The 13,382-nt window shown below is 47.0% G+C and overlaps 1 protein-coding gene across 1 annotated transcript in view; it reads left to right on the top strand.

The window, feature by feature from the left end:
- The window catches only part of MRPS28 (mitochondrial ribosomal protein S28), a 104,202-nt gene that overhangs the window by 12,894 nt on the left and 77,926 nt on the right, over positions 1-13,382 (top strand). Inside the window, exon 2 of the mRNA XM_077270709.1 lies at positions 5,469-5,650. Coding sequence (XP_077126824.1) covers positions 5,469-5,650 — 182 coding nt within the window. The remainder of the gene's footprint in view (positions 1-5,468; positions 5,651-13,382) is intronic.

The raw sequence follows: 13,382 nt of genomic DNA, 5'->3' as shown, positions 1-13,382 counted from the left end.
TGTCTACTTTACATCAGCACAATTTTGGAAACAAATTTTTTTTTTGCTAGGAAGTTATAAGGGTTAAAATTTGACCAGTGATTTCTCATTTTTACAACAAAATTTACAAAACCATTTTTTTTAGGGACCACCTCACATTTGAAGTCAGTTTGAGGGTTCTATATGGCTGAAAATACCCCAAAGTGACACCATTCTAAAAACTGCACCCCTCAAGGTGCTCAAAACCACATTCAAGAAGTTTATTAACCCTTCAGGTGTTTCACAGCAGCAGAAGCAACATGGAAGGAAAAAATGAACATTTAACTTTTTAGTCACAAAAATGATCTTTTAGCAACAATTTTTTTATTTTCCCAAGGGTAAAAGGAAAAACTGGACCACGAACGATGTTGTCCAATTTGTCCTGAGTACGCTGATACCTCATATGTGGGGGTAAACCACTGTTTGGGCATACGGCAGGGCTTGGAAGGAAAGGAGCGCCATTTGACTTTTTGAATGAAAAATTGGCTCCAATCTTTAGCGGACACCATGTCGCGTTTGGAGAGCCCCCGTGTGCCTAAACATTGGAGCTCCCCCACAAGTGACCCCATTTTGGAAACTAGACCCCCCAAGGAACTTGTCTAGAAGCATAGTGAGCACTTTAAACCCCCAGGTGCTTCACAAATTGATCCGTAAAAATGAAACAGTACTTTTTTTTCACAAAAAAATTATTTTAGCCTCAATTTTTTCATTTTCACATGGGCAACAGGATAAAATGGATCCTAAAATTTGTTGGGCAATTTCTGCTGAGTATGTTGATACCTCATATGTGGGGGTAAACCACTGTTTGGGTGCACGGCAAGGCTCGGAAGGGAAGGAGCGCCATTTGACTTTTTGAATGAAAAATGATCTCCATCGCTAGCAGAGACCATGTCACGTTTGGAGAGCCCCCGTGTGCCTAAACATTGGAGCGCTCCCACAAGTGACCCCATTTTGGAAAGTAGACCCCCCAAGGAACTTATCTAGAAGCATAGTGAGCACTTTAAACTCTCAGGTGCTTCACAAATTGATCCGTAAAAATGAAAAAGTACTTTTTTTTCACACAAAATTTCTTTTAGCCTCAATTTTTTCATTTTCACATGGGCAACAGGATAAAATGGATCCTAAAATTTGTTGGGCAATTTCTGCTGAGTATGTTGATACCTCATATGTGGGGGTAAACCACTGTTTGGGTGCACGGCAAGGCTCGGAAGGGGAGGCGTGCCATTTGACTTTTTGAATGGAAAATTAGCTCCAATCGTTAGCGAACACCATGTCGCGTTTTGGAGAGCCCCTGTGTGCCTAAACATTGGAGCTCCCCTACACGTGACCCCATTTTGGAAACTAGACCCCCCAAGGAACTTATCTAGATGCATAGTGAGCACTTATAACCCCCAGATGCTTCACAGAAGTTTATAACGCAGAGCCGTGAAAATAAAAAATAATTTTTCTTTCCTCAAAAATGATTTTTAGCCCAGGATTTTTTAATTTTCCAAGGGTAATAGGAGAAATTGGACCCCAAATGTTGTTGTCCAGTTTGTCCTGAGTACGATGATACCCCATGTGTGGGGGTAAACTACTGTTTGGGCACACGGCAGGGCTCGGAAGGGAAGGCACGCCATTTGGCTTTTTGAATGGAAAATTAGCTCCAATCATTAGCGGACACCATGTCACGTTTGGAGAGCCCCTGTGTGCCTAAACATTGGAGCTCCCTAACAAGTGACCCCATTTTGGAAACTAGACCTCCCAAGGAACTAATCTAGATGTGTGGTGAGCACTTTGAACCCCCAAGTGCTTCGCAGAAGTTTATAACGCAGAGCCGTGAAAATAATAAATGTGTTTCCTTTCCTCAAAAATATTTTTTTAGCCCAGAATTTTTTATTTTTGCAAGGGTAACAGGAGAAATTGGACCCCAAAAGTTGTTGTCCAGTTTCTCCTGAGTACGCTGATACCCCATATGTGGGGGTAAACCACTGTTTGGGCACATACCGGGGCTCGGAAGGGAAGTAGTGACGTTTTGGAATGCAGACTTTGATGGAATGCTCTGCGGGCGTCACGTTGCATTTGCAGAGCCCCTGATGTGCCTAAACAGTAGGAACTCCCCACAAGTGACTCCATTTTGGAAACTAGACCCCCCAAGGAACTTATCTAGATGTGTGGTGAGCACTTTGAACCCCCAAGTGCTTCGCAGAAGTTTATAACGCAGAGCCGTGAAAATAATAAATGTGTTTCCTTTCCTCAAAAATATTTTTTTAGCCCAGAATTTTTTTATTTTTGCAAGGGTAACAGGAGAAATTGGACCCCAAAAGTTGTTGTCCAGTTTCTCCTGAGTACGCTGATACCCCATATGTGGGGGTAAACCACTGTTTGGGCACATGCCGGGGCTCGGAAGGGAAGTAGTGACGTTTTGGAATGCAGACTTTGATGGAATGGTCTGCTGGCGTCACGTTGCATTTGCAGAGCCCCTGATGTGCCTAAACAGTAGAAACACCCCACAAGTGACCCCATTTTGGAAACTAGACCCCCCAAGGAACTTATCTAGATGTGTGATGAGCACATTCAACCCCCAAGTGCTTCACAGAAGTTTACAACGCAGAGCCGTGAAAATAAAAAATCATTTTTCTTTCCTCAAAAAATATGTTTTAGCAAGCAATTTTTTATTTTCACAAGGGTAACAGGAGAAATTGGGCCCCAATGTTTGTTGCCCAGTTTGTTGTGAGTACAGTGATACCCCATATGTGGGGGTAAACCACTGTTTGGGCGCACGTCAGGGCTCGGAAGGGAAGTAGTGACATTTGAAATGCAGACTTTGATGGAATGGTCTGCGGGCGTCACGTTGCATTTGCAGAGCCCCTGATGTGCCTAAACAGTAGAAACACCCCACAAGTGACCCCATTTTGGAAACTAGACCCCCCAAGAAACTTATCTAGATGTGTGATGAGCACGTTCAACCCCCAAGTGCTTCACAGAAGTTTACAACGCAGAGCCGTGAAAATAAAAAATCATTCTTCTTTTCTCAAAAATTATGTCTTAGCAAGTAATTTTTTATTTTTGCAAGGGTAACAGGAGAAATTGGACCCCAACAGTTGTTGCCCAGTTTGTCCTGAGTACGCTGGTACCCCAAATGTGGGGGTAAACCACTGTTTGGGCACACGTCGGGGCTTGGAAGGGAGGGAGCACCATTTGACTTTTTGAATGCAAGATTGGCTGGAATCAATGGTGGCGCCATGTTGCGTTTGGAGACCCCTGATGTGCCTAAACAGTGGAAACCCCTCATTTCTAACTTCAACACTAACCCCAACACACCCCTAACCCTAATCCCAACTGTAGCCATAACCCTAATCCCAACCCTAACCCCAACACACCCCTAACCACAACCCTAACCCCAACACACCCGTAACCCTAATTCCAACCCTAGCCCTAATTCCAACCCTAATCCTAAGGGTATGTGCCCACGTAGCGGATTCGTGTGAGATTTTTCCGCACGACTTTTGAAAAATCTGCAAGTAAAAGGCACTGCGTTTTACCTGCGGATTTACAGCAGATTTCCAGTGTTTTTTTGTGCGGATTTCACCTGTGGATTCCTATTGAGGAACAGGTGTAAAACGCTGCGGAATCCGCACAAAGAATTGACATGCTGTGGAAAATACAACGCAGCGTTTCTGCACGGAATTTTCCGCATTATGGGCACAGCGGATTTGGTTTTCCATAGGTGTACACGGTACTGTAAACCTGATGGAAAACTGCTACGAATTCGCAGCGGCCAATCCGCTGCGGAGCAGCGGCCAATCCGCTGCAGATCCGCGGCTAATCCGCGGCGGATCCGCGGCCGATCCGCTGCGGATCCGCAGCCGATCCGCTGCGGATCCGCGGCCGATCCGCTGCGGATCCGCTGCCAAATCCGCACATGCCATAACCCTAACCCTACCCGTAACCCTAACCCTAGATCTAACCCTAACCCTAGTTCTAACCCTAACCCTAGTGGAAAAAAAATAAAATAAAAATATTTTCTTTATTTTATTATTGTCCCTATCTATGGGGGTGATAAAGGGGGGGGTTTATTTATTATTTTTTTTATTTTGATCGCTGTGGTAGAAACTACCACAGCGATCAAAATGTACCTGTAAGGAATCTGCCGGCCGGCGGGCGTACTGAGCATGCGCCCGCCATTTTGGAAGATGGCGGCGCCCAGCGAGGAGACGGCCGGACACCGGGAGGATCGGTAAGTATGAAGGGGTGGTGGGGGGGTGGATCTGAGCACAGGGGGGGTGATCGGAGGACGGGGGGAGCGGACAGCAGGACGGGGGAGCGGGCAGGAGCACGGGGCAGCGGAGCACAGGACGGAGGGGACCGGACCACGCACCGGAGCACTGGGGGGGCGATCGGTGGGGTGGGGGGTGGTCACTTCAGGTTTTCCAGCCATGGCCGATGATATTGCAGCATCGGCCATGGCTGGATTGTAATATTTCACCTGTTTTTTAGGTGAAATATTACAAATCGCTCTGATTGGCAGTTTCACTTTCAACAGCCAATCAGAGCGATCGTAGCCACGGGGGGGTGAAGCCACCCCCCCTGGGCTGAAGCACCACTCCCCCTGTCTCTGCAGATCGGGTAAAATGGGAGTTAACCCCTTCACCCGATCTGCAGGGACGCGATCATTCCATGACGCCACATAGGCGTCATGGGTCGGATTGGCACAGGTTTTCATGACGCCTATGTGGCGTCATGGGTCGGGAAGGGGTTAATAATATATCTTAGCCAATAACCTGCTTCTCCCCCTGCCTCCTGATCTCACAATCCACTATAAAAAAATAAAAATGGCAGAATGGTATGTTCACACGTTGCTTTCTTCCTCCATACACTCCTCGCATGTTTGTTGCATTTTTAGATACATTTTTTGTAGTGTTTTTTTTCTTTTTTTTTTTTCTTTCATTTACTTGAATGGGTTAAACTTGCTGTGAAAGTGTTTGTAAAAATTGACATTCTATTTTATGGCAAAAACGTAGCATAGATTACTGAAATCTCAATGATTGTGCTGGTAGTTTAAAATGCTCCATATTTTAGGCACCAAAAACACCCTAAAATTGGTCGTAAAAACGCCATGTGTGAACAGACCCTAACTTCGTCTTCAAGGGCCAACACAGGGATGTGTCAGGTCACACAGATCCTATTCTACTCTTTGGAGAGGAGTGGGGGTCTAAGGAGCATTTAGAAAACTGAGAGGCAGATATAGGAAAACGCAGGCAGATGGAGCTTCAGGCAACTGTTTTTGCTCTCTCCAGTGTTTGACTCACAGCCACACAGCTCAGTACTTCTGTACAATGTAATCCATGCTGCTTATTCTGGAGGAGGCCATCTCTGTGTGTGCTGTGCGGCCATTTGTTTCTTTACATAATTGTACTTTGCTGTCTACCATTTTTTTAATCCTTATACCTTACTGTCTGTCTTTCCAGGGTGCTGCCAGTGAGAAAGAAAGCTTTGCCAGTTTACTCCGCCATTCCCCACTTATACAGCTGGGACCTGCTAAGGATAAGGTAGTGGCCGGAACAATCTTCCAAGTTGTGGACAATGACCTGTACATCGATTTTGGGGGCAAATTCCACTGTGTTTGTACAAAACCTGAACAAGATGGCGAGTAAGTACATTTACATATCAAAGGAAAGGGTTTAAATATATATATATATATCTGATTAATAAGCAGACAAACTACAAGAGCAACAAATGTACCATATAGGAATCCGGCAGCTGTCAGTCACATGACCAGTCTATTATGTGTATGTGTGAGCTAATATATACTGCCAGGGGGTGGGCTTACTGTTGGCTGGGGATTTATCAGGCTGCCAATTTAGCTTACAAATACTGAGGTAAAAATACTGACCAAATAACGTGTGAACGAGGTCTAATACAGGAGGAGATGACATACAGATATATACTATATACAGGAGGAGATGACACACAGGTATATACTATTTACAGGGGACATGACACACAGGTATATACTATATACAGGAGGAGATGACACAGATATATACTATGTACAGGAGAGATGACACACAGGTATATACTATATAGAGGAGATGACATACAGGTACATACTACATACAGCAGGAGATGACATACAGGTATATACTATATACAGGAGGAGATGACACACAGGTATATACTATATATAGGTGAGATGACACACAGGTATATACTATATACAGGAGGAGATTACATACAGGTATATACTATATATAGGAGGAGATGACATACAGGTATATACTATATACAGGGGACATGACACAGCAGGTATATACTATATACAGGGGAGATGACATACAGGTATATACTATATACAGGAGATGACATACAGGTGTATACCATATATAAGGGAGATGACAAACATGTATATACTGAGGTGAAAATGAGAGGTGTGAGGTGAAAATGAAAAGGTGTGAGTGCAAAATGAGAGGAGTGAGGGAAAATAGTGGAGTGATCGGAAAATGACAGATATGAGGTCGAAATGACAAGTGTTAGGGGGGAATGAGAGGAGTGAGGGGGAAAATAAGAGGAGTGAGGGGGAAAATGAGAGGTGTGAGGGAGAAAATGAGAGATGTGAGGGGGAAAATGAAAGATGTGATGGGGAAAATGAGAGGCGTGATGGGACAATAAGAGAAGTGAAGTGCTATAACTAACCACAGATATTTACTATGCCCAGGCAACGCCGGGCTCTTCAGCTAATATATATATATATATATATATATATATATATATATATATATATATATATATATATATATATATATATATATATATATATATATATATATATATATATTATTTTATACACAGTATATTTTATACACAGTACCGTGATAAAGTTTTAGACAGGTGTGGAAAAAAAACAAAATATATATATCGTATGTATGTGTGTATATATGTATATATATATATATATATAATATCTAATATATAATTGCCTAGAATACTACTTCCTGCAATTTGTGCCAACTTCCGTGGCTTTGTCCGGAGCTAATGTCCGGAGCTAATGTCCGGAGATAAGTGACGTCACCAGTGTCCTACACCCAGGCAGAGCACAGTGGCCCCAGGCAGAGCACAGGGGCCCCAGGCAGCATATGGGGCCCCAGGCAGAGCACAGGGGCCCCAGGCAGCATATGTGGCCCCAGGCAGAGCACAGGGGCCCCAGGCAGCCTATGGGGCCCCAGGCAGAGCACAGGGGCCCCAGGCAGCGCACAGGGGTCCCAGGCAGCATATGGGGCCCCAGGCAGAGCACAGTGGCCCCAGGCAGAGCACAGGGGCCCCAGGCAGAACATGGGGCCCCAGGCAGAGCACAGGGGCCCCAGGCAGCATATGGGGCCCCAGGCAGAGCACAGGGGCCCCAGGCAGAGCACAGGGGCCCCAGGCAGAGCACAGGGGCCCCAGGCAGAGCACAGGGGCCCCAGGCAGAACACAGGGGCCCCAGGCAGAGCACAGGGGCCCCAGGCAGCATATGGGGCCCCAGGCAGAGCACAGGGGCCCCAGGCAGCATATGGGGCCCCAGGCAGAGCACAGTGGCCCCAGGCAGAGCACAGTGGCCCCAGGCAGAGCACAGTGGCCCCAGGCAGCATATGGGGCCCCAGGCAGAGCACAGTGGCCCCAGGCAGAGCACAGGGGCCCCAGGCAGCATATGGGGCCCCAGGCAGAGCACAGTGGTCCCAGGCAGAGCACAGGGGCCCCAGGCAGCTTATGGGGCCCCAGGCAGAGCACAGTGGCCCCAGGCAGAACATGGGGCCCCAGCAGAGCACAGTGGCCCCAGGCAGAGCACAGGGGCCCCAGGCAGAACATGGGGCCCCAGGCAGAGCACAGGGGCCCCAGGCAGAGCACAGGGCCCCAGGCAGAGCACAGGGGCCCCAGGCAGCATATGGGGCCCCAGGCAGAGCACAGGGGCCCCAGGCAGCATATGGGGCCCCAGGCAGAGCACAGGGGCCCCAGGCAGCATATGGGGCCCCAGGCAGAGCACAGGGGCCCCAGGCAGCATATGTGGCCCCAGGCAGAGCACAGGGGCCCCAGGCAGCATATGGGGCCCCAGGCAGAGCACAGTGGTCCCAGGCAGAGCACAGGGGCCCCAGGCAGCCTATGGGGCCCCAGGCAGAGCACAGTGGCCCCAGGCAGAACATGGGGCCCCAGGCAGAGCACAGGGGCCCCAGGCAGAGCACAGGGGCCCCAGGCAGAGCACAGGGGCCCCAGACAGCATATGGGGCCCCAGGCAGAGCACAGTGGTCCCAGGCAGAGCACAGGGGCCCCAGGCAGCATATGGGGCCCCAGGCAGAGCACAGGGGCCCCAGGCAGCATATGGGGCCCCAGGCAGAGCACAGTGGCCCCAGGCAGAGCACAGTGGCCCCAGGCAGAGCACAGGGGCCCCAGGCAGAACACAGGGGCCCCAGGCAGAGCACAGGGGCCCCAGGCAGAGCACAGGGGCCCCAGACAGCATATGGGGCCCCAGGCAGAGCACAGGGGCCCCAGGCAGCATATGGGGCCCCAGGCAGAGCACAGCGATATTTTGGACCACTGTGCGGTGTTTCAGACCCCCTGTGTGATGTCTGGGGCCCTGTTCTTAAGTATATTAAAGATTAAAGTAACGTATATTAAAGTATATTATAGATCAAATTTGACACGTTTATGAGCACCATTGAGTGATATACTCAAGAATGACATAATTTTTCAACATTTTATGGTTTCAAACTGTAAACACTCAGAGTTTTTTTTACTTCAACCAGAAAACCTTAACGGTTCATAAAAAACTTGACTGTTCAGGATATGATAAAAGTCATAGTATTCTGAATCTTTAACTTATAAAGATACCTTTACATGGGGTGATTATTGGTTCCAGAGAGGCTTTCGGCCGATAATCGTACACATGGCTGGTGACAGGACAATACAATATAAACGTTCAAAGGTAAACACTGATAACATTAAAATCTAATATATAATTGCCTAGAATACTACTTCCGGCAATTTGTGCCAACTTCCGTGGCTTTGTCCGGAGATAATGTCCGGAGATAAGTGACGTCACCAGCGTCCTACACCCGCTCAGGGTGGACAAAGATATATGCCTTCGTGGTGCGCGGCACTTTTCTGATTGGTTGCCGCCTGCCGCGAGCGACCAATCAGAAATGTGCCGTACTGTCAAGAATTGTCAAGAGCTGGTGAGTAGTGTTGAGCGATACCGTCCGATACTTGAAAGTATCGGTATCGGAAGTGTATCGGCCGATACCGGCAAAGTATCGGATCCAATCCGATACCCGATACCAATACAAGTCAATGGGACTCATGTATCGGACGGTATCCCTGATGGTTCCCAGGGTCTGAAGGAGAGGAAACTCTCCTTCAGGCCCTGGGATCCATATTAATGTGTAAAATAAAGAATTAAAATAAAAAATATTGCTATACTCACCTCTCCGACGCAGCCTGGACCTCACCGAGGGAACCGGCAGCGTTGTTTTCTTAAAATTCGCGGGTTTACTTCCTTACGTGAAGTCCCGGCTTGTGATTAGTCGCGTGCCGCCCATGTGGCTGCGACGCGACCAATCACAGCAAGCCGTGACGTAATTTCAGGTCCTTCAGGATTTTAAAATTACGTTCCGGCTTTGTGATTGGTCGCGTCGCGGTCACATGAGCGACGCGACCAATCACAAGCCGTGACGTCACGGGAGGCTGGACACGCACGCATTTTACGTTATTTTAATTCTTTATTTTACACATTAATATTGTTTCGATACCGATACCCGATACCACAAAAATATCGGATCTCGGTATCGGAATTCCGATACAGCAAATATCGGCCGATACCCGATACTTGCGGTATCGGAATGCTCAACACTACTGGTGAGTGCAGCCATTTTTTGTTCTTTCTTACTATTATTTATTAATTGTATTATTCTTACATTTGAATAAATAAAGTATATATGGATTCTAGACTCCCGATTCTTTAGAATCGGGCTGCCATCTAGTGTGTATATATATATATATATATATATATATATATATATATATATATATATATATATATATATATATATATATATATATATATATATATATATATATATACACACAGTATATTTTGTACACGGTACCGTGATAAAGTTTGACAGGTGTGGAAAAAAACAAAATATATATTGTATATATACAGTTAGGTCCATATATATTTGGACAGAGACAACATTTTTCTCATTTTGGTTATAGACATTACCACAATGAATTTTAAACAAAACAATTCAGATGCAGTTGAAGTTCAGACTTTCAGCTTTCATTTGAGGGTATCCACATTAAAATTTGATGAAGAGTTTAGGAGTTTCAGCTCCTTAACCTGTGCCACCCTGTTTTTTAAAGGGACCAAAAGTAATTGGACAATTGACTCCAAGGCTGTTTCATGGACAGGTGTGGGCAATCCCTTCGTTATGTCATTCTCAACTAAGCAGATAAAAGGCCTGGAGTTGATTTGAGGTGTGGTGCTTGCATTTGTAAGGTTTTGCTGTGAAGTAAACATGCGGTCAAAGGAGCTCTCCATGCAGGTGAAACAAGCCATCCTTAAGCTGTGAAAACAGAGAAAAAACCCATTCGAGAAATTGCTGCAATATTAGGAGTGGCAAAATGTACAGTTTGGTACATCCTGAGAAGGAAAGAAAGCACTGGTGATCTCATCAATGCAAAAAGACCTGGGCGCCCACGGAAGACAACAGTGGTGGATGATCGCAGAATAATCTCCATGGTGAAGAGAAACCCCTTCACAACAGCCAACCAAGTGACCAACACTCTCCAGGAGGTCGGCGTATCAATATCCAAATCTACCATAAAGAGAAGACTGCATGAAAGTAAATACAGAGGGTTCACTGCACGGTGCAAGCCACTCATAAGCATCAAGAATAAAAAGGCTAGACTGGACTTTGCTAAAAAACATCTAAAAAAGCCAGCACAGTTCTGGAAGAACATTCTTTGGACAGATGAAACCAAGATCAACCTCTACCAGAATGATGGAAAGAGAAAAGTATGGCGAAGGCTTGGTACAGCTCATGATCCAAAGCATACCACATCATCTGTAAAACACGGCGGAGGCAGTGTGATGGCTTGGGCATGCATGGCTGCCAGTGGCACTGGGTCACTAGCGTTTATTGATGATGTGACACAGGACAGAAGCAGCCGAATGAATTCTGAGGTCTTCAGAGCCGCCATACTGTGTGCTCAGATCCAGCCAAATGCAGCCAAACTGATTGGTCGTCGTTTCATACTACAGATGGACAATGACCCAAAACATAAAGCCAAAGCAACCCAGGAGTTTATTAAAGCAAAGAAGTGGAATATTCTTGAATGGCCAAGTCAGTCACCTGATCTCAACCCAATTGAGCATGCATTTCACTTGTTATAGACTAAAGGCCCCGTCTCACTAAGCGATTTACCAACGATCACGACCAGCGATACGACCTGGCCGTGATCGTTGGTAAGTCGCTGTGTGGTCGCTGGGGAGCTGTCACACAGACCGCTCTCCCCAGCGACCAACGATCAGGGGAACGACTTCGGCATCGTTGAAACTGTCTTCAACGATGCCGAAGTCCCCCTGCAGCACCCGGGTAACCAGGGTAAACATCGGGTTAAGCGCAGGGCCGCGCTTAGTAACCCGATGTTTACCCTGGTTACCAAAAAAAACAAACACTACATACTCGCCTTCTGATGTCCGTCAGGTCCCTTGCCGTCTGCTTCCTGCTCTGACTGAGATCCGGCCGTACACTGAGAGCAGAGCGCAGCGGTGACGTCACTGCTGTGCTCTCACTTCTCACTGTACGGCCGGCAGTCAGTGAGAGCAGGAAGCAGACGGCAAGGGACCTGACGGACATCAGAAGGCGAGTATGTAGTGTTTGTTTTTTTTGGTAACCAGGGTAAACATCGGGTTACTAAGCGCGGCCCTGCGCTTAGTAACCCGATGTTTACCCTGGTTACCAGTGAAGACATCGCTGGATCGGTGTCACACACACCGATTCAGCAATGTCAGCGGGGCCTCAACGACCAAAAAAAGGTCCAGGCCATTCCGACACGACCAGCGATCTCGCAGCAGGGGCCTGATCGCTGGTACGTGTCACACATAGCGAGATCGCTATGGAGGTCGCTGTTGCGTCACAAAACTTGTGACTCAGCAGCGATCTCGCTAGCGATCTCGCTATGTGAGACGGGGCCTTAAACTTCAGACAGAAAAGCCCATAAACAAACAGCAACTGAAAACCACCGCAGTGAAGGCCTGGCAGAGCATCAAAAAGCAGGAAACACAGCGTCTGGTGATGTTCATGAGTTCAAGACTTCAGGCAGTCATTGCCAACAAAGGGTTTTCAACCAAGTACTAGAAATGAACATTTTATTTAAAATTATTGAATCTGTCCAATTACTTTTGGTCCCTTTAAAAACAGGGTGGCACATGTTAAGGAGTTGAAACTCCTAAACCCTTCATCCAATTTTAATGTGGATACCCTCAAATGAAAGCTGAAAGTCTGAACTTCAACTGAATCTGAATTGTTTTGTTTAAAATTCATTGTGGTAATGTCTATAACCAAAATGAGAAAAATGTTGTCTCTGTCCAAATATATATGGACCTAACTGTATATATACAATATATATTTTGTTTTTTTCCACACCTGTCAAACTTTATCACGGTACTGTGTACAAAATATACTGTGTGTGTATATATGTATGTATATATATATGTATATATATATTTTTTATTTTTTTTTTCAAAGAAGCTTTATTGGCAGGACCAATATATATGTATATAGTATGTGTGTGTGTGTGTATATACCGTATTTTCCGGCGTATAAGACGACTTTTTAACCCCTGAAAATCTTCTTAAAAGTCGGGGGTCGTCTTGTACGCCGGGTGTATATGGTGGGTGGGGGGGGGAGTGGTCCTGATGACGACAAGGGGGCGTCTCACAGGAAAGTGAGTATCCCCCATTACCTTATCGTAGCGCTGCAGCGTGGGGTCTCTGTGCTGGGAGCGGCGGCTGCTGTGCTGTGGTGCGGCGGCTCCTCTTCTGCAGTGTGGGGCCTCTGGTGCTGTGGGGCGGTGGCGGCGGCGTATCTTCAGGCAGTCGGGGCTCCTCCGGCATCTCAAAGCCTGGAAGCCCCGCCGGCAACTCCATCGGTACAATGCGGTGGCCTCCGGGAAAATGGCCGCTGCTTAGATTCAGATCTCGTGTCCCGAGATTTCGGGACGAGATCTGAATCTGAGCATGCGCAGCCCCCAGCGGCCATTTTCCCGGAGGCCACCGCATCGCACCTATTGAGCTGCCTCCGGGAAAATGGCCGCTGCTCAGATTCAGATCTCGTCTCCCGCGTTCTCTC

Source organism: Ranitomeya variabilis, chromosome 6 (genome assembly GCF_051348905.1).
Source record: "Ranitomeya variabilis isolate aRanVar5 chromosome 6, aRanVar5.hap1, whole genome shotgun sequence".
Classification (NCBI taxonomy): Eukaryota; Metazoa; Chordata; class Amphibia; order Anura; family Dendrobatidae; genus Ranitomeya; species Ranitomeya variabilis.
The sequence above is the reverse complement of the archived record's forward strand: the minus strand, read 5'-3'. Positions and strand labels throughout refer to the sequence as shown.